The sequence below is a fragment of the Chlorocebus sabaeus genome, chromosome 20 (assembly GCF_047675955.1).
Source record: "Chlorocebus sabaeus isolate Y175 chromosome 20, mChlSab1.0.hap1, whole genome shotgun sequence".
In the NCBI taxonomy this organism is placed as follows: Eukaryota; Metazoa; Chordata; class Mammalia; order Primates; family Cercopithecidae; genus Chlorocebus; species Chlorocebus sabaeus.
The window spans coordinates 47,190,470-47,212,513 of NC_132923.1; the positions used below are offsets into that span (position 1 = coordinate 47,190,470).

Here is a 22,044-nt window from a genome sequence, read left to right on the forward strand (position 1 = left end):
CTGGTTGTTGAGTCTGGTTAAATCTTTCCTTGCTACTCTCCTCTCTCCTTTTCCAGGTACTGGGAAACTTTTCTGGGTGAAAACATTAGCAAGAACCTAACAAGGGGAAAATTCCCTCTATTTTTACAAACCGTCTGCATCTTTGGTTGCAAGATGAACTTCATATACATAATTATCTCTTGCTGAAAACATTTTATCTTGATTAATTAAAGCACTTCTGCTGCTACCAAAAGCAGGGAGGAATTTCTGGAAAGGACTCCAAAGGCACTTAGCCTCTTTAAAAGCTTTACTGCCTACAAGTCTAGACTAGCTGATGCCTGCTGCTACTTTAATCATTTTATCTAGTATGGCACTTCTGTAGGTGGCGGTTGCACACTTTCCATTACTTCTCTTACAATTTAACACTACCAACATAATCGACAACCTTAATTTAAAAAAATGCTTTTCTATTTTAAATGTCATACATTTTCATTGTAGAAAATTTAAAAATACAGAGAAACACAAAGAAGAAAATAAAAACCACCTATATAATGTTAATAAACATTATAATAAACCAACTTTATAATGTTAATAAACAGCATTAACATTTTGGTGAATATCCCTCAAGTATTTTTTCTATTCATATGATTAAAAATATACACAACTAAAATCGTACATTCTAATAGGGTTTTGATATTTTTCTGCTAAACAATATATCACACACATTTCCCCATGCAGTTAAGTATTCATATACAACATGATATTTAATAGCTATGTATCGTTCAGTTGTGTAGATGTATCATAATTTATTTAAGAAATCCCTTGTTGGGAACCACAAATAATTTGTTGTCATTTTTGTCACTGTTGTATGTAACACAGACACAGAACAGCCTTATGTGTAAATCTTCTCAAGAATCTCTAATTACTTCCTAATGGCAAGTTCCCAGAAATGGAATAGCTGGCTGACAAAGCTTAAACATTTTCAAGTCTTTCGCTATAATCTTGCCAAACTGGCCTCCAGAAAGGATGCACCAATTTATTCTCCTAAAGAGTTTTAAAGGGAGTAACTCTTTATCTACATTCTCAACAACATTCAGTCTTCAAAGTAAAAGTTTACGAATTTGACAGTTGAAAATGAGAATCTCATTTTTACTGAAATTTCCTAGAATCCTAGTGAGGCTGAATCCTGTTTCATATGTGTAATTGGTCATTTGTATGCAGGCCCTAGGGAATGGTTCCCTAATGCTGTCTTCTCAGTTTCCTGCTGGGATGGTTATCTGTTACCTTTCAGTTTGCAGGTGAGCTAATTATTTGGTAGTTTCCACTGTCAGATCATTTCTAAAAATAATTTTTTTAACCTTTATTTTAGAATTGGGGTACATGTGGAGGTTTGTTACAAAGCTATATTGTGTGATGCTGAAGTTTGGAATACAAATACATCACTCAGAGAATGAACATGGCACCCAATAGTTAGTTTTTTTCAACACTGACCCCTGCCCACTTCTTGTATTTGCCAGCGTTTATTGTTCCCATTTTTATGACCATGTGTATCCAATGTTTAGCTACCACCTATAAGTGAGCACATGCAGTATTTGGTTTTCTGATTCTGTGTTAGTTTGCTTAGGATAGTGGTTTCGAGTTCCATCCATGTTGCTGCAAAGGACATGATTTCATTTGTTTATGGTGTATATATACTCTATTTTCTTTATCCAGTGCAGAATTGATGGGCATCTGGTTTGATTCCACATCTTTGCTGTTGTGAAAAGCACTGCGATAAACATATGTGTGCATGTGTCTTTTTGGTAGAATGATTTATCATCATTTACCCAGAAGAGGGATTGCTGGGTCAAATGGTAATTCAACTCTCAGTTCTCTGGGAAATCTCCAAACTGCTCTCCACAGTGGCTGAACTAATTTACATTCCCACCAACAGTTTGTAAGTGTTCCCTTTTCTCCACAGCCTTGCCAACATCTATCTTTTGACTTTTAACAAAAGCCATTCTACTGGTGTGAGATGGTATCTCACGGTGGTTTTGATTTGCATTTCTCTGATGATTAGTTATGATGGACATTTGTTCATGTTTGTTGGCTACTTTTATGTCTTCTTTTGAGAAGTATCTGTTCATACCCTTTGCCCGCTTTTTAATGGGGTTATTTGTGTTTTGCTTGTTGATTTGTTTTAGTTCCTTCTTGATTCTGGATATTAGACCTTTGTTGGAAGCATAGTTTGTGAATATTTTCTCCCATTCTTTAGGTTGTCTTTTTACTTCCTTGATAGTTTACCTTGCTGTGCAGAAGTTCTTTAGTTTAATTAGGTCCTATTTGTCCATTTTTGCTCCAAAAATGAATTTTATGGCAAAGTTTGTTTTATATATGCTTCATTTTTTAAAAAAATCTTCTCTAAGAAGGTCATGGAAAGTGAATGCATCTTAAAAACTGTCCAAATTACTCTGCTTTCAAATTTGCAAGTAATCTTTCTTCCTAATCTACTCATGTAATTACTCGTTTCGAAATTTTGTACTGACTCTTTTTCACTTTTCAAATGAAAACCAAATCTACTTTGAAAAAAACTAGGTAGAGCCACACTACTCAAGACAGTAGCCACTAGCCACATGTGGCTATTTCCTTTTGAATTTTAAAAATAAAATAATTAAAATTTCACTTCCTCACTTGCTCAACCGTGACTAGTAGCTACCATTTGAACATCACAGATGTAGGACTTTCATAGATAGTTCTGGACAGCACTGATCAACATTTTTAACTGTTCCCATCCTTGGACGTGCTCCCTTCCACATGTTCGAGCCTCTCCTTAGAATGCCCTTCTCCCTTTCTTTGGCTAATTCTTGCTTATTCCATGTGCTGAACAGGTCTATGCAAACCTAACTCTAAAGGCCAAGGGAGTTGAGAGGCCAAAGAAAGAGGCTGACAAATTCAGTTTCTCAGAAAAAAAAAAAAAAAAGAAAAGAAAAAACCAACATTTATTAGGGACTTAGGTATAGAAGCAAGGTCTCTGGTGGCCTTGAGACATTGGATTCCTACACTTGAAGCAAGATTTTAGAGTAAAACATGTGCAGTTGGTCATGTTTCAGATTTTCCTGTGAAACTTCTGACTATTGGGAAGGTTAGGGAAGCATCTTTTTCAGGCTATAACATTGTTTAAAGACCTTACTGCATAAAACCTTGCTATGTAGGAATCAAACATTAGCCATCACAGCAATTTCACTTCAGGATGGCATCACTCTTGCCGTGCAATAGGCTGTTTTCCTATACCACTTGTCCTTCAACAGACAGCTCAGATAGCACCTACTCTGGGGAAGCCTTTCCTGACTACATGTTTCCCTACCTGGACTGCATGCCCTTCTTGGGCCCATTAGAGGCCTGGGCATAGAGTACTCATTGCAGTCCATCTTGGATGTTTGTTCACGGGTCCTTGTCCCTTACCAGCTCACTGAGGGAATTGTATGTGCGTTTACATTCTGATTCTCTAGTTCCCAGCTAAGTTCTGAAAAATAGACAGAACTTGGTGTATGCTGAATAAATAGACTGCTCATCATTTGCCCCACCCTGTGCAGAGGCAATGGTTTATCTTTAAAATTTCTCAAAAACTAAAAACATAACAAAAAATTCAAGCAGCAACATATTTATATTAAGGACAATTCAATTATTAAGAATAATAAAATAATGAAATACACAGGTATATTTTATGAGCTGACTCACAAAGGACAGTGACCACAACAATACTATAATATTGCTCTTGTTTTTATATATATACACACACACATGTATTACCTTTATGCTTGAACAAGTATATATTATTGGAGCAATTCTAAACAATATCAGTCTAATTATTCTCACCATAAGTAAAAGCCTGCGTGAAGGCATATCTCTTATCTTTAGTCCTCCAGAGCCTTTCTGGGTCTTCATCTAATTTTTCTTCTAATGTTACAGCATATTACTGGCAGAATGTGCATTTGCCCAGAATGTGCCAAGCCCAGAAACTGTTTTCTCTTTTAAATAAAAAAAAAAACCACAATATGTAATTTTTAGAGGAAAAATTCTAAAATATAAGAGAGAGAGCCCACTTATAATCCTGCCACTGAATGACAATCTCTGTTTGCATTTGGATGTTTATCTTCTTCCCTTTTTTTTTTTTTTTTTTCTTTTTTGAGATGGAGTCTCCCTCTGTCACCCAGGCTGAAGTGCAGTGGTGCGATCTCGGCTCACTACAATCTCCGTCTTGTGGGTTCAAGTGATTCTCCTGCCTCAGCCTCCTGAGTAGCTGGGATAACAGGCGTGCACCACCTCGCCCAGCTACTTTTTGTATTTTTAGTGGAGATGGGGTTTCACCGTGTTGGCCAGGATGGTCTCGATTTCTTGACCTCAGGTGATCCACCCGCCTCGGCCTCCCGAAGCGCTGGGATTACAGGCGTGAGCCACAATGCCCGGCCCCAATTTTTAAACATATATATATATATATTTCTTTCTTGCATAAATGAGATCACACTGTGCATAATTTTTTGAATTTACTTTTTTCAATTAACACATAATGAATTATATGTCAATAAATATATTTGTAACACTATTTTACACCTAGTGTTTTATTATAAAAATGTACCACTCTCATTTTTAGAAACTTAGATTGTTTTCATTTCTCCCCACATCATGTTAATAGTGATGTGATGGTTCTCTGTCTGCCTAAGTGTTTTCCAGGGATCTGCCAATCTGACTCTATTCTCTTCCAAGGGAGAAACAAGGAATGGCCTCCTTTTGGGGCCTTAGCGGGTACCAGGGAAAAGTGATTATAAACCTGCTTAGGCCAACCCAGGAACAAACCAGCCAAATTAATGTGTTCAGAGTGTTATTCTGAGTTCACTGGGCCAGGGTTAGTGGATTCTCCAAAAAGAGTCTCAGGCAAAGCTTACCTGCTAATGCTTTTCTGGGAGGTGCCATGGCAGCGTTGCAGAAATAAGAGAAAAGGAAAATTCAGGCTGGGAAGAAGGAAAGTGAATACTCGTTAACGTGTTGGTCATAGCTTCATGACAAAACAGCTGGTTGCTTGGTGGTATGAGACATCCCTGGCAGGACAAACCAAACCACAGAGCTAGGAATCACCCACAGGAGGAAGGGAGGGCGTAGAATTTATTGGCAGCCCCGTCAGGGCTTTTTTTTTCTCTGTTCGGTCAAATTTCACCTTATGGGCATAAACTGCCTCTCACTTTCAGGTTATGTCACCTGGTCCCTCTGAAAAGCCACTGTAGGGGCCAGTCTCATACTCCAAATTGCGGCGCTTTCTCTGTAATGGAAAGTGGTGGGAAGAGTCAGGGGATCCCAGGGTGTGGTCAGGGGAGCGTGGGTGCCAGAGATGCTGTGGCTCCCTGCTGCGGCAGACAGGGTCCTGCCAGAGGCTGTGGCAGGGGTTGCAAAATAACTAAGCAATTGCACCATCAGAGGAGAAGTGTGCTCTCTAGCGTTTCAACCTGCGGTCTTCCCAGTAGTATCAAAGCCCTTGGTTGGGAGAACCAAAGCATTCTGCAGAGTGCTGTCCAGAGGAAACACTCAGGCCCGTGCTACCCAAGAGGGTAGGGCAGGAACAGAGCATTAGAAAGAACAGGAAAATGAAACTAAGTTCTGTGGGCAGGAAAGCTCCACCTTTCCTCTGGGGACAGAAAAAGAGCAAGAGGTCTGATGGGGACACGTGGCTAACCAAGCTACGTCTTCCACTGTGTCTCTCGCCCTGGGTTATCCAGCCCACAGGACTCCAAGCAGGCAGACTGGACTTACCCGGGGAGCAGACTTGAAGGAGGATGGGCAGATACAAACTTTTGCATATCCTCTTATACCCAGAGAATGGCACCTCACAAATGAGCACACCAGTACAATAAGAGGCAGAGGGAGGAGGAGAGCTTTGCACTGAGAATGGCACTCAGAGTTCATGTAAACTGGGTGATTTCCTTTTGACTTTCTAGACATGAAACAGGGCAAATTTCCTGTAATCAGCTGGAAAACAGCAGCAAAGCAAAGAAACCAGGGTGTGAAATAAGGAGGAAGAGGCAGGGACAAAGGACAATGAGTGCTGGATAGTTTTCCTGAGGTCTAGTGATGCCAAGGACAAGCTGAAGTAACACATTAATGTTTATGAGTCCCATGCACCGTGAAATGCTTGGGGCATTGTTAATCTGCCGCCTCTTGGCTTCTCTCTGCAGCCTTTAGTTTTCTAAAACACGAGATGGTAGTTTCTTTCTTTTTGCAAGAATTTGAACACAGAGAGGAGGCTCTGACAGACTGTAAGATTATTCTGCCTTTGAATGTAACTGAGGATGGGCTGAAATACCATCCCCAGTTTCCCACTGCTGGAGGATAAAATAAAGAGCTCTCTGGCATGGGTGGCATACACAGGGCACCCTCAAGCTGATCCTCACGTCTTTCCATCTTTACCTCCCATCCATTCCAATGGCCATGACCCTTCCCTGGCACCAAGCCCTCCAAATGACACCACATGGTCTCTCAGGCCCCTGTCCCCACCCTAAAAGCTCTTTCCCTGACGTCCTTTCATCTCTCTTCTGGGGATCACCTGCATCAAGACTCAGTTCAGGTTCATCTCCTGAAACCTTTCCCATGGTCAGGTGACTCTGGCCCACTTTCCCCACTGCTCCTAGTGTGAACAGACTTCTAGGTTAGCTCTTACAACACATTGTAGCTATCTGAATGCATGGATGCCTTTTCCTATTAGATTATGGACTTTTTGAGAACAAGGATCATAGTATTGATTTTTGGTCCTTAAGTATCTAGAACAGTATCTGCTACCTGGAAGGTGCCCGGAAAATGCTGGTCATTGAGAAAGCAGTTGTGTTTCCAGAGGACTTCACTTACACACTCACTGCATCACTCGTCCTGCTACCCAGTGGTAGCTGTTTAGCTGTGACTCCTCCATGACGCTCCAGCTCCTTGAGGACAAAGATACAAACTTGCTGCCTTTATGACACTGTCTAGCACATTCTGCATGTTAAAAAATGTTGACTTTAGGAAAATGTGCAATATTGTAGATAATTTTTATATTATCCAGAGCCAGAGCTCAGTTTATAGTCATCATGAGACTAGCAAATTTTCTGAGTGCAAGCATCGAGCTAGGCATATAACATACCTCAGACCACTGATCCTCACAGGAACTTTTCAAATGGGTTTCCATTTTACAGATGAGGAGGATGTAGCTCAAGGAGCTAAGTGATTTGCTCCAAAACATACATGCAGAAAGTGGCAGAGATGGGATATAAACTCTGGACCGATTGTGTAATGGCCATGCATGACATCAGGGCCTCCCAGGCTCAGATTCTCTGATGCAGCCCAAGTTTTGGCTGTAGCCCTTAGCGCCCATAATGCCAGCTACCTGTCAACATCTGAACTTCAGAGAAGAGGGAACACACCATCTTCCCCAACTCCACTCAGCTCTTCTCACAGCCCACCAAACTGCTCCATGATAGAGCTAATCAGGCACTTGGCTGAGGTGGGACCAGCATCAGTACATTTTAGTACTTTCTGGGAAGGGCCAGTATATGGATAGCTTTAATATAAACAGAGGCTGGAGAGTTTAAATGAACTTGCTCAAAGTCATGGATCAGGTAAATGGACAGCAAGAATTGGAACTCCTTTTGGACTCCAGGGCTTGTGCTGGAAAGGCAGGTCAGGCCTATCTTGTGGTCCACCTCGAAAGTCAGGGTAAGGCCCACAGACAACATCAAGAAGACACTGGGAAGGTTTTTGAGCAGAGGAGCAATAAGGGCAGAGTTACAGCTGGGAACAGCAGTCTAGTGGTGGAGAAGAGGAGAGAGTCTAGTGTGGAAGGGGGAGCAGCTCATGATGAGATTATTTAGGAGGCAGTTGCAAATACGAGAGTTGTGCCTAGAAGAGGTTTGCTTCTAAACACAGGAAGCTTGAGGTGACAGGCAGGAGGAAATGTCCAGAAGGCAGTTGGAGGTGGGAGGTGGAAAAGAGATGCTAACCAGAAGTAGAAATCCGAGAGTCGCCAAAGAAAGGCTGTGGACCTAGCCCTGAAGGTAAATGAGGCCACCAAGTGCTGGGGTAAGGACAAAGGGGTACAAAAGGCTGAGGGATAAGCTTGAAGATTTGGCTTATCCAGAGGGCAGAAGAGGAGGATTGTGAAAGACAGGAAAGAGGTGCAGGTCAAGCAGTGACTTGTATCAGGCTGATCAAACAACTGGACAACAGACACCAGAATCCCTCCTACAGGATGGAAGTGTATAGAGAAACATGTGGGTAAGCCGCTAGGGGGGCCAAGGGTGAGAGTGAGGAGGTGGAGAGTGAGAGACCAGGAAACAAGAGAGAAAGTGAGTGGGCCCTCTGCCAGAAGTGAGGAACCTGAGATGGGTGTTGCGGAGCAGAGAAAAAGATGGAAGGGCTGGGAGAGGGAGGATGGGGGTGGCTTTACAAACATGGGGTTTTAGAGTAGCTTGCACTGCTCTCATGAACGCTCTGCTGTCTCTCCAAACCTTCATTAAAGTTTCTACAATGCACAAAAACCTAGTGTGAGCGCTGGGGGAAATCCAGGAAGAGGGCAGTGGTTTGCTCAAGAACAAGGATCAAACTCTAGAATGGAGATCTATCCTAAGCAATGGTGAGCTGATGAATGGAAGACATTCCATAGAGACAGAGGCTCAGAGTCAGTGGCCTGAAAATGTAAACACATTGGAAATTTATGAAACCTTAGGGAGGGCAGTGGACTTGGGGGTAGAGCCAATTTCATCTCAATCTTAAGGAGTGATGCAAGCCCTCAATGAATTGGTTTGGAGATTTAGTAGGCTGGAGGGAGAACGCAGATCTTAATACAGCATTACATAGACACAGTTTACATCAGCCATTATAGGGCAGGCTGCCCAGCAGCGAGTCATTAGTTTAAATTGTCTGCTGGAGAACATCTCTGGGACTTTTCTGGTCCCTTTGCTCATAAGTAATTATTTCCTAGAAAACTTTTTCCAACCTTAAATGTTCCTCCTGATCTAGAAGAATGATATGACCCAACTGAGAAGGCTGCCACAAAGCAAGGAGGCAGAAGCCTAGAGACCTGCCTGTACTGCAGTCGCTGGGAGGGTTTGTAACTTTCACTAGGGTCAGGCTGGGGAGGGCAGGAAGCTAGGGCTCTGAGTACACTTCTCTGTTGGGATAAAAACGGAAGCTCAGGGGTTTGGCTAAGGCCCCACCCCTGGTCTCTCCACATTTTCACCACAGAGACTGATGAGACATTTCCTCTTATTCATTCGTGTAAGTCACAGACAAGGGGTGTGTGTACACACCCATCTCTGAGTATTTAGGAAATTTTGGCTTACACTAGGAGAAGCAAGAGTGTTAATCAAAATTTGTAAAAGTGCCTCATTGAAATCTTGTCAAAAAGATAACGATTTTAAAGAGGCAATAATATGAAATGATGGCTTTCTTGCAGCTATTTCATAATATGTATTCTGCCAGGCTCTCCCGGCTTGCCCAAAGAAAAGGAGAAATGAAAACACTAGGTTTGTAAATTTTCTGCTTTTCTATGATAATTGCTGGATATGCTGAAAGAATGTATGAAATTCATGAGTGTTTCTTGGCCTCTATGCATCCTATATTTCTTATCTATAAGTGTTAGCAAACATTAAAGAGTTAGAGGTCCTTACATGTAAAACATTTAAAAGTGCTGCTCCATGGTTGAAGAATTTGGTGTGAGATTGTGTGACAGATTGTATTTTTCATAGATGGCTACAATGATATCTCCTGTTCCACATATTCTTAAGATGTGACACTGGCACTTCTCCCATTGAAAGGTGGGTTCTATGTCTTCTCTGCCTCTGCTCCAAAACAGGGCAAGATTTATGACTGTTTTAACTAATAAGAGTATGGCAGAAGTGAGGAACGTGACTTTCGAGGATAGGCCATGACAGGTGATGCAGCATCCTTTGTGTCTTTTGGAACACTTGTTTTGGACCCTAAGCTATCATGTAAGATGCCTGACTACCCTGCAGCTGTCATACTGGGAGGAAGCCCAGGCTGCATGGGGAGGTTTGCTCTGGCCGATAGCCCCAGCTGAGGTTCCTGCCAACAGCTAGAATCAAACGCCAGACTTGGGAGTGAAGATGCCTCCAGATGACTGTAGCTCCCAGCCATTAAGTCTTGCCAAATGAGGTCCCACACATCATGGAGCATAAATAAGAGGTCTTTGCTGTGCCAGATTCCTTACCTATAGAATCTGAGTGTCATAATGTAGTTGCTTTACACCGCCAAGTTTTGGGCTGGTTCGTTACACGGAAGTATTAATTGGAACAGATATAAAACCAGGAGCCCTGTTCACTCCCCGAGTCCTTCCAAGATACTTTGTTGGAGAGTTAGAGCTTCTTGGAACATTATTTGAAAACCTCTGGACTAACTACTCTTCAATGGCTCCAAAATCTCTGTTTGTAATAAACCTAGAATTTAAGAAATTTATCAAGAAAGAGAAGAATCTCACCCAGTGTTATGGATTGAATTCCATCCCCTCAAAAGATGTTGAAGTCCTACCTCTCAGGACCTGTGAATATGACCTTATTTGGAAACATGGTCTTTGCAGATTATCAAGTTAAGATGAAGTCATAAGGGTGTATTACTATGTTCTTATAAAAAGGGGACATTTTGACATAGAGATAGATACACACGGGGAGAACGTCATATGAAGATGAAGGCAGAGATGGAGGTAATGCATCTACAAATCAAGGATCATCAATGATTGCCAGCAAACTATCAAAGATGAGGAGAGAGGGACGCAACAAACTCTTCCTTACAGTCCTTGGAAGGAACCAACCCTGCTGCAAACATTGTGCTTTAGAACTGAGACAATAAATTTCTGTTTAAGCCACCTAGTTTGTGGAACTTTGTCACGGTAGCCCTAAGAAACTCATGTACCTAGGAGTGAATTTGAACAGAGGTGATGGCCCCTCACATTCTAAGGGCCTCAGTTAACAGAGTTAGGCCTTTCGATTAATTCAGTGTTTTTTTTTTAGAGCCAACTGGGTACAAGTCACAATGGTAAGCACCACAGAGAAATACAGAGTTAAAGAAGTCTTGGTTTCTGCACTCACTGGGCCTCCAACTTTGGAAGGAAAGATATGATAAGTCCTAAAACAACAGAATCCAAGTGGTAAGTGTCCTAAATAATGGGGCAGGTAGAAAGTGTTAAGAGAAAATCTAAATAAGTCTTGAAAACGCTTTAAAAATTCTCATGGATTTTAATATATGCAGGGCCCTAGATTGGATTTGGATGGACGGAACTGACGATAGAAAGGGCATTTCTATGAATATCCAACACTCTGCGTGTCCCTGTCTGATCAAAGTACATAAACAGAGTAAGTATAACTCCTTTATTACTGAGCCTACTTAAAGCATTTGTAGAATCCTGGATACATTTTTGTGTAATTTTTTTTCCTCCCTGTATATATAAGAAAAAAACGATTCTAAATATTTGAAAACAACCCAGAATGCAACTTTTGCCTTACAGTTGTTTACCATAGTGTAGTGCAGTGCTATTAAGAATATCTACGCAGGATATGGTTCAGCGGGTGGAGAGGTGGCGGGGGGGGGGCGGGGATGGAGCATGTCATTATCAGTTTTTCCCATAAGATTTTGAAGTTAACTTTCTGACATTTTCGATGCAAGTTCTTGATCAGATTTATAACTGAAGCACTTAATAGTCACTAGCAGTTTCTGAGTTAGGGAAAGTTAGGAAAACCCATCACACTAGCTGGTTTTCTGTACTTGAGATTTGATTATTTTAAAGTTGGTAGAATTTGAAGGGCAACAGATCACTATGAATTTTAGAAAGTGTGTTAAGTACTTCTTATCAGGAGTCTGCTTTCTAAGCTCCACTCTCCCTTTACCCCCCAAACAAATGACAGCCTTATTTAATATAAACCAGGTGTTTAATCTGACATTCTTTGTATTTCCCATTTGACATGAAATCGGTTTCTTTGAGAGGTTACCTGGATTTAAGAAAATATTTACATAGCTAAATGTTTAGATTGGGTTGTTTTGACTAAAGCTGAATCTCTAGTTTTTAATTTTACAAGTATGAATTTATTTTAAATACTTCATCACTTAAGGCTGTCAACATCCTGTCTTTGTTTCTAGATGCATAAAACTACTAAATCTGTTAGCATGCTGGTATTGTTAAGGCTCAATGTGTGATTACCAGGAAAGTCTATGAGTCACACCACCAGAGGTTAGAACCTGGGGGAGAGTTCAGAAAAAATAGTCTTCTAATTTTGAACAAATTGACTTCCTGTTGGAAAGGCTCACAGAAATGCCCTGCACCCATTAAATAAAACTTGGCTTTCATTTTGAGATCATTGTTGTACATGGCCTTTTAGAATTTTGTTAGGAGTGGCCACTCTGACAAACTACTTTTCATAAAGAAATTTAAATTATGAAGATATAATTTATACATACAGCTCAATAGACATGAACAGAACTCATTATTTCATAAGCTTGTGGACATTTATTGCTCAAATGCATAAGGAGTACATCTTCCCATTTTTGCATTGGTTTTCATTGTTCTTGGACTAAATCATCCTAAGAAAGATTTTTAAGCTGTCTGAATATTAGGGTATGATTTTAACAAAATTGCCACACATAGTCTATGTTAAATTACAATAAAATCCCAGGAACCTTCCCAATTCAAAGTGAAGAAATGCTATATATATATTTTTGCCATATCAGCATCACTGCTGGGGAGTAGCATAACTGTGGAGAAGATAAAAAATGTAAAACTTAGAGGTTGCCTCTTTTTGTGTCATTTTTCATGAGACATCTGTTACCTGAGACTAATAAGGATTGAACCAAACAGTATTTATATTTTAATGGTAAAAGTCTAGATGTAACTCGAGTTGAAATAAAATTAACTCTGTAAAGGATTGAAAAAAGCCCATTTTCTACTTATTCTCAAACTTTATAACAGAAAAATCCCTGGATTAAAATAATCGGAATGGCCAATTTGGTTTACATGTTTGATAACATCATTGCCTATCTTGTATCTTTTATGCAAAATATTCAAACTCTGAGAATATTCTATCAGTTATGATATGCCTGATCATATAACTATTTTATTTGTCCTTAAATGTGTTCAAATAGATTTAAATGTGAAACCTACAGTACAGTCTGCATTCAAATATCTATGCTCACACAAAATTATGTAGCTAATGAACAGCTTTCACTTTTTTCCTACTTGCAAATTTCAGATGACATTCAAACTTACATTCAGAAATATGTGGGCCTTGTGCTCTGACAGTGTAAATACTCCACTGAGTCTCAAATGAACTTTAATAACTTCCTTTTTATGCATTTACTTCTCTACCCAAATGAAAAGTTTATGTTGCTAGCCAATAGTAACTAATAACTAAACGAATTTAAAAATTTTCAGAATTTATCTCAATACTGTGTAAGTGAAAGGACTAGAAGATGGGACAGTGGAGAATGGCAGTGGGCAGAGTTCTTTCTGTACGTGCAGATTGCACTGAAATCGCCAGATGTCTCTAATCTATTGCATTCCCTAGCTCTTGTCTCCAGAATTTCTCCAGAGCTCTCACATGATCTCTTCTAATTTCTGCTACTCACACTTACATAGCCTCTCTCATCACACTCACCACCCTTCCTTATCTCAACAATCCTTCTCCAGAGGGCTGATGATCAGTAAAATAAACACTATTATTAATAAAAATATGTAAAGTGACTATTTAACTTTGAAAATTACCCATCATTTCTTATGCATAAGTGGTCATAAAGTTTCCTTGTAGAGGGCTTCCCTAAGCCTGGAGTGAATGTGGCTAATTAGAGGAGGCCTCCTAGCTGTGCAGGATCATGCCGATTCCTTTAAGTAACCACAGTCATTACTATAAGACTATTTACTGAAAGCTAAGCTGGACAGCCATTGTACAATCTGATCTGGCAAATGCATAGAAATTGCACTCCAGATTACATATTAAGGCACTAATTACCCAAATGAAACTCCAGGGGCACCTTAGGTAGATACAGTAGAGTGAATTAAGGAAGGAAATAATTAGTCACAATTACAGAAACTAGCTCTACACAAAGTGAAAGAATGCATGCAGCTTATTTCCTGCAGAGAAAAGGGAGCCTTAGTAATAGTTTAAGAAATGCAAACGATAAACATGATTTCTAAAAATGAGTAAGAGAGGGACGAGTCTCTATTTTAAGTTATAAAAATGACTTTATTTTTCTGTTTCTATGTACTACATATCCAAATAACATTAAGACATTTTATCATGAGTTTGCACTATGACAAATCAACTTTCAAGCATTTTCTTGACAGTTTAGTTTTGCCAGCATTTGACATACATACAGACAGAGTAAACAAAGGGCAAAAAGAAAACTGAATGAGCACATAAGGCATGGAGTTTGAACTCCAATAAAAATATTCATTAAAGAGGAAGAATAAAGTTGGGGGTGGAGAGAGGTATTCCAAAGAAAGAAACAAATTTCCATCACATTAAAAACCATGCACAGGAACTGTTATCAAACACAGCCAAGAAATTAAGTTTTCCAAATTTATATACCCCCCTTTCAAGGTATTCTGATAAAAAAATTCCTTCGGGCAGGGGGAGATCCTCCTCCACCTTTCAAAAATGAGCTTAAGGATGCTACCTTTATCGGTGAGTGACTTTGGGAAGATGGAATGAGTGGATGCTTAGTTTAGACGGCTGGCAGGAAACTTTCAGAAGCATGTCACTGAGGCCTAAATCTTATAAAATCATGGCAGGTCTGGTGAAGACTTTCCAAGTTTTCTTGCAATGTTTCTAAGTAAAAACAAAAGATGAGAAAATTTTCTTGATCTTTTAGGCAGTCTCCTAAGAACCCAACTGTTTAATTTGTTTTGCTAACTTGAGGTTAGTATGGAACGCTATCCTGAGTTACTAAGATCCTACTAACAATGTGACTGTTTGAATCACATTATCACATTCAGAATTCATAGAAGAATGTTCATTGAATCTTAATTTAGTCTCTAAAAGCAAAGTGGAATTATATTGAAATTGACCTTATCTGTTCACTACTAAGTACTGCTGACACTTTTTATAACGATGGATTAGGAATGTTTGCTGTTGAAATATATCATTTCTATTGATTAGGTATTTGGTATGAAATTAGATTAGAGGGTAAAAGAAACTACTTAAAGAATGAACTTTTCTTATAATAGAAAATAAATAACAGCACAACCCTTCTTGGGGGAAGTGTTAATAAGAGATATAATGATTTTGTTTTCTCTTTTTTAATATCAGAAATCCTGAAATAGTATACTTTAAGAATTTGGACTTCACTTACCCCAAGTAAATACAAGGAAGATTTCTGTCTAAGACCCGCTCCACAAAGACGACTTGAGAGCCAGGTAAATGGCTACATCTGAACAAAATACTCATAGCAGGTGTGTTTTCCACGTCTTTCTGAAAAAGCAGTACCTACTGCATACGATGCAATGTAAATTGTTGAAACTCCTTTAAATAGATAGGAACTACAATGGCAGGGGGAGGGGTGGGTGAAGAATAAGAAAAACTTACACTTGAAATTCAAGAGATTTCATTGTATCAAGAATCTTTATATTGAAAGAGCTGTATTAAAAAAAAAGCAAATCAAACCCAACACATAACAAGAAAATGCAATCGTTTCTGAGGTGTGGTCTTCTTTGGTGAGTTCTATTGGGATATACTTATATGCTCTCTTTCAACCAGGCCGTCACCAAACAACTGTTTGTTCTGTACTTAACAATTAAAACTGACAAAAAGACTTATCCATCATGAGCTTCAAGCAGCCATAAGAGTTAAGAACACATATGGTGCTTTTATATTTACACAAGCAATTTCTCATGAGTCCTATAGAGATTGGGGAAATAGAGCTATACTAGTTATTCCTTTTTAGAAAGAGCACTTGTAAAATACATAAAGTGATTAGATAAATATCCCTCTATACTGAATTGATCAGTTAAAGAACTTTAGAAAAGTCAGCAGTTCATTACCTGAGTTTCCCATTTAAAGGCTAAATAGTAATTAAATGTTTTTTACTTAAGTGAACAAAAACTTACAATATTAAAAAGGGCCAGTGTCAGAAAATTTAGACTCAAAATTAAGTTTGAGACTTTTGAAGGTTTATAAAATCTAATAGGAATATCTGAATTTTCCTTCTTAGTTATAGCATGAAGTCATAGAGCTATATTGACTTACTAAATGTTATCAAAACTTAGGTTGGGGGTCAGCTTGCAAAATCATTAAAAACCAAATCAATATTTTTTGGAATTTTAAGCAAATTTTTACAAGTGATAAAAATGAATTATTAGTGACCTCAGTTACGAACCCATATGAGATTTTTAGTTAACACCAGATAAAGACTTCAGCATAAGTGTGATTTTTAACCTGAAGAGATCCCTTTTGAAGGGTAATATAGAAAATAACTATAAATTTTATCCAGAAAAATAGTGCACCTGGTGTTTTGCCAGCAGTTACCTAAGCTTGCCTTTCAACAAGGTATTTTTGTCATGCTCAACCATGGACAATCGGCCAACAAATTATTTGTTTAAAACAGATAGGACTATGTTTCTAAATACAACACACTGTTCAAACTCAGGATCCCAACAATATTCTGAAACTGAATACTTTATCATACAAGAACTATAATCATGTTATTATTCTGAGCACATTATTTCAATTTTGGGTCTAAATTAATCAGCAAAATCACCATTCTAAAACATTAACATAGAGCAGAAACTTAAAGCACTTTGGTCTGTATAATTAGATTATTAAACAAATCAAAAGAATCTCTTTCCCTAATGCTTCACCCCATGATGTATCGTAAAGTTGAAAACACAACTTAGGCACACATTTCTGAGGAGCAATTCCCATCATTGGTTTCTGTATACAAGTCAAAGTAGCATTGGGTCAGTTCACCCAATGAGCAATTTTTAAAAACAACATTTGGAAAACCCAAAGCATCTTTCTACTTTCTTTCATTGTTAAGTCACAAAACTTACTATGATCAGTCCAGAGCTCAGAAAATGGTCAATGTGAATTTGGTACAGAAAACAAAGTTATCATAATCAATGGTTCTGGTTCTGGGTCAAGGGCACAAATAGTGTATTTCATTTTCCTGTTCTACATGCTTAATAGTCAGTGAAATACTTTGCCCAAGAGCCCATGCTATGTTGTATTTTAAGTACAAAGGTAAATAAAAGCTCTGCTGATGGTCAGGCAAAAATTATTGCTAAGCAACAACCACTTAGCAATGTATTCACACTTCAACGAACAATTTTAGATGAGATACATATTTTAAGCCAGAGAGCAGATGGAGTTCCTGTGCTTGTAGCACTAGTATTCGCAGCAAGGGCAGGCTTGAGGGAAATCGATTAATATCCAGTCATCCCTCAGTATCATGGGGAATTGATTTCAGGATGCCCTCGGACACCAAAATCTGAGGATGTTCAAATTCTCGATATAAAATGGTGCAGAAATTGCATATAACCTATGCACATCCTCCCATATACTTTAAATTATCTCTAGGTAATTTATAATACCTAAAACAATGTAAATGCTTTTTAAATAGTTGTTACACTGTATTGTTTAGGGAATAATGACAAGGAAAAAGTCTGTACATATTCAGCACAGACACAACTTTCTTTTTGAATATTTTCCATCTACAGTTGGTGGAATCCACAGATGCAGAACCCACAAGTACGGAAGGCTGACTGTATATATAACTGGATTATTTTGTGCAACAGGCAAAATTTGAATAGATTACCACTGCCACACTGTGCTGAGAAAAGGAGAGGGCCTCATTGGAGCATACCAGCTCTTTAACAGGGTGCTTTAGTAAATTTTTTTTCCATCTGATGCAGCCGCATATCAAGATATGAAAGATGATTAAATTACTCAAAAACCAGGCTTCTAATTCTATGATTTTTAAATGTAATTACCTACTAGAATATTAAAATAAATCTAGGTTCTCCAAGGTTGTTCACCAGGACTACATAGCAGTATTGAGATTAAGGTGGGAGGAGCCTCTGTATTTAGGTTTTAAATATTTTTAAAATGTTGGTAAAATGCAAATAAGTTAAATGATAAAGGACTAATTCAAACATACCAGCCACTGAAGATTATTTTCTTCACTCACAAAAACCTTGCCTAAGGATAACAAGAACTGTCAGGTATATGAAATAATACAATTTAGGGTTTTGTTGGAGGCAGGGGAACATTTAAAATACTCTACGACAATGCACTTATGTGAAGTTCCACTGAATGAAGGTCTTGGCCAATGGAGAAGGCAGCTGGTATTAAAATAACTAGCACAGATTCCTTGATACACACACAATGAAAACAAAAATAAGAAACCTGTACAGGTGTAAACAAGTTAAAAATGGCCTTGGCAAAATATCTTCCTCTATTTAAAAAATGCCAAAAAGCATGCAACTTATAATTCCCTCCTTTCCAAAAGAATGAACTAAAAAACAAAAACAAAAAACCAAATGGAACCATCTCTTTCTGTCAGTAGATAATAGATACATTGTGTTTCAAGACAAATAAAACTTTAAAATATTAATATTGAAAAAATACAATTAAATTTTTATTAAAAATACATACTCCTTACGCAATCTTTGTGTACATTTTGTTTTGTGTGAAAAGGAAAAAAAAAATAAAATAGGAAAGGCATTAAGACTACCTAATTATTCATACTGTATTTGGTAGAAGCGTGTTTCAGTCAAACTTTAACGAAAAATAAGTTATTCTGTTTTCATTTGCTCCCGGACATCAGAAGGCAGAGTTTCAAACAGAGCATCTTCCACAACTAAACCAGCTCGCTTCAGAGCCCGACAGTCACCCAGTTCAGGAGGGAGGATTTCAAAGTGATTACCTTTTACATCTAAGTAGGAAAGAAATAGTAAATTTCCAATTTTCGGTGAAAGTACAGATAGGCTGTTTTTCCCAATCTTCAGAGTTTTAAGTTTCTTGCAGAAGTAGAGTTCATCTGGAAGGCTTTCCACTTTATTACACGTGATGGAAAAATACTGTAAACTTTGTAGAACTCCGATTTCAGGTGGGATAAATCGAATGTCATTGTACGATAAGTCCAAGTATCGGATCTTGTTGCATAGGAAGAGGTGGGAAGGCAGCACCTCTATTTTATTGTGACTAAAGGACAGGCGTTCCAGGCTGGTGAGTTTCTTTATATGCTCTGGGATGTAAGTGATGCTGTTATGCCACAGTTTTAGCACTGTCAACTTTCTCAAGTGCTGAAAGCTAACGATTTCTTCTATAGATTTCAGATTGTTTTCCTTCAGGTCCAATTCCTGGAGGCTGAGTAGGCTGAACACAGCATGAGGAATACGCTCCAGGTCACAGTGGACCAACTCCAGCTCTGTCAGATTGGTCATCTTCTTTAAGTTGTTGAGCATCACCAGCTTGGTGCCATCATTATGTATGCACATCTTCTGGAGATGGCTGGAAACATCAACCACTGCCTGAGGGATTTTGGAAACATTGCTTTTGATAGAGAGAATTTTAAGGCTTTTGAGATCTCGCAGAGACTCAAGGGTGACATTTCTGGAAATATCATGACTTAGAGAGCCAACTAGGTACAGCTCTTCCAGATTTCGGAGCCCGTACATCCAGGGGGGGAGTTCCCTCATGTCATCAAACTTGACGCTCAAGACCTTGAGGTTTTCCTTCAGGAAAGAGAGTGCTGCACTGTGGATTTTGACAGAACACTGGTGCAGAGAGAGCTCTTGAAGATTGTCTAGCTGTGCAATGGTGGCAGGTATCATTACGTTCTTAATGATTTCAAGTTTTAGAGATTGCAACTCTGTGATTTCAAAAACAGTGTCTGGAAGGCCAGAGAGCATGATAAGAGGCAATTCCAGTCGATTATGGGCATTTGTCTGTAGCTTCTGCCTCAGTTTATCAGGAGTCCATTCGTTATTTAAGTTCAGCTGCTTTAATTTGTTTTCACTGACTTCAGACAGGAACACTGCAAATCTCTTGGAATAGAGAGGGTCATACTGATCTATCATATGAAGCATAAAAGCAAAGTCATTTTTCACATCTGGAATATCATCAATTCCAGTCTCCTGCCGGACATACTCAAAGGAATATTCCCGTAGAGAACGGTAGAACAGCCAGTATAAGGTATAAAGGCACGTCAATCCATAGATACTAACAAAGCACAGATAGCAAAAGGACAGTTTTGAGAACAAGTGTGCCATGGTATGATTGCAAGAAAAGTTTTTATATCCAGTCATGTCCTGAATGTCCACATTACAGTCCACTGTAAACTGGACCTTGGAAACCAGAGCACTATTATATGCAATGATGATTAGGAATTTGATAACCTTAAGTACAGTCTGGCGAACATACATGGCATATAGAATATCACCTTCTTCCACATGCAGCCTGAACTTCTTCACCTTCTCAAATAAGGCCTTCGCCTGCTCACCTTCCTTTTTATCCAGAGCCCCTGCAGTGGATTTATCAACCACAAACTTCTCAGGAATGGACTTTAAAGACTGAGAGTTGACCAGGCTGCCTTCTGGACCAGATTGGGTGGTGTTGGACCTGTTCATGTTGTTCTTCCTGTTGTCCTTTTCTTCTGAGTCCTCCCCAGACACTTCAGATAAAGCCCGTGTGGTCCAAGGAGAATCAAAACACTTCCCCAGAATGGAGATGAAATGTTCTATTTTGGAGCTGGAGCCAGGGAATTTGAACCAAAAGTTACTGCAGAGCATAAAGACCAAGGTATGGATGAGGACAAGGTAAGGGAAATACTTGGCATACCAGTGGAGGGCTCGCTCATAACACATCTGGTTTATAAAGCTGTACTGCTGAAGGTCCAAATCTGTCTTCAGGCCTTTCATTTCCACAGTGATGGGGTTAGCAGGAGATGGTTTAGGTGGAGGCAGTGGAGTGGTACTGGCAACTGCTTGAGAGACATTCGAAAGGGAAGAGTGGTTCTGAGCAGGCTGCACTCTTTTCGGAAGGCAGATTATCTTGTCTTGCATGACCTGAAACACAGAAATAATATTTTCAAATTATATTACTCAAAGAGCTTTCATAATGTCATTACTGCAAGGAAAGCATCAGTAACATCCAATAAATGTCTATTTCCTCTGCCTGGAGAATACAACGTTCAATTCCAGCACCAAGATTTTATTCTTAGCTCATATATTGGAAAAATGAAATATCTGACTTTGTTCATCATGTCTAAGTTATGACATAAAACAGTGGTTTTTCAGGTTTTTCAGGTCATAGAACAACTCACAAGAAAATAAATATTTAGGGAACATTCATGTGTTTTAAAAAATTAGCAGCCAGCCGCAGTGGCTCACAACTGTAATCCAAGCACTTTGTGAGGCCGAGGCGGGTGGATCACCTGAGATCAGGAGTTTGAAACCAGCCTGGCCAACATGGCGAAACCCCGTCTCTACTAAAAATACAAAAATTAGCTGGGCGTCGTGGGCGCCTGTAATTCCAGGTACTTGGGAGGCTGAAGCAGGAGAATTGCTTGAACCCAGGAGGTGGAGGTTGCAATGAGCTGAGATCGTGCCACTGCACTCCAACATGGGTGACAAGAGCAAAACTTTGTCTCCAAAAAAAAAAAAAAAAAAAAAAAAAAAAAATTCTCTCACTGGATTCTGGGAGAATCAGTCATCGATCTCAGAAGTATATCACCTTCTCAGACTCAATCTTGAGTTAGATGTCCCCAAAGATTGTATCAGTCTGTGTATGAGAAGCAGAAAGATAAGAACGAGGAACTATGAAAGAAATTCCTGTCTTGTTTCTCCCTTCTTTTTCTATACATATTCTAGACTGTATGTATAGATTAATATGAATGAATGGAATGGAAATTTTGCTAAGCTTTTATAAAAACTATTCCTTCAGAGAGAGAGAAAAAAATACAGAAGTGTTCAATGGTAAAATAATTGTTTAGGTTTACTAGCGTTTCACATAAAATATTACATTGAGAACCACCATCCTTCTACCAATGCTTCAGTTTGTTGAAAAGAAT

At 39.0% G+C, this 22,044-nt stretch overlaps 1 protein-coding gene and 1 long non-coding RNA gene across 2 annotated transcripts in view; one reads left to right on the forward strand and one right to left on the reverse strand.

Moving 5' to 3' along the window:
* Positions 1 to 10,269: 10,269 nt before the first annotated feature.
* On the forward strand, positions 10,270 to 15,439 carry LOC119625760 (uncharacterized). The gene is made up of 3 exons (XR_005241860.2): positions 10,270 to 11,137; positions 11,239 to 11,342; positions 15,285 to 15,439. It is a non-coding gene; the product is annotated as an uncharacterized lncRNA (long non-coding RNA).
* Positions 14,199 to 22,044, reverse strand: part of LRRC8C (leucine rich repeat containing 8 VRAC subunit C) — a 90,410-nt gene continuing 82,564 nt past the window's right edge. The window contains exon 3 of the mRNA XM_007978027.3: positions 14,199 to 21,040. Coding sequence (XP_007976218.1) covers positions 18,767 to 21,040 — 2,274 coding nt within the window. The 3' untranslated portion in view covers positions 14,199 to 18,766. The remainder of the gene's footprint in view (positions 21,041 to 22,044) is intronic.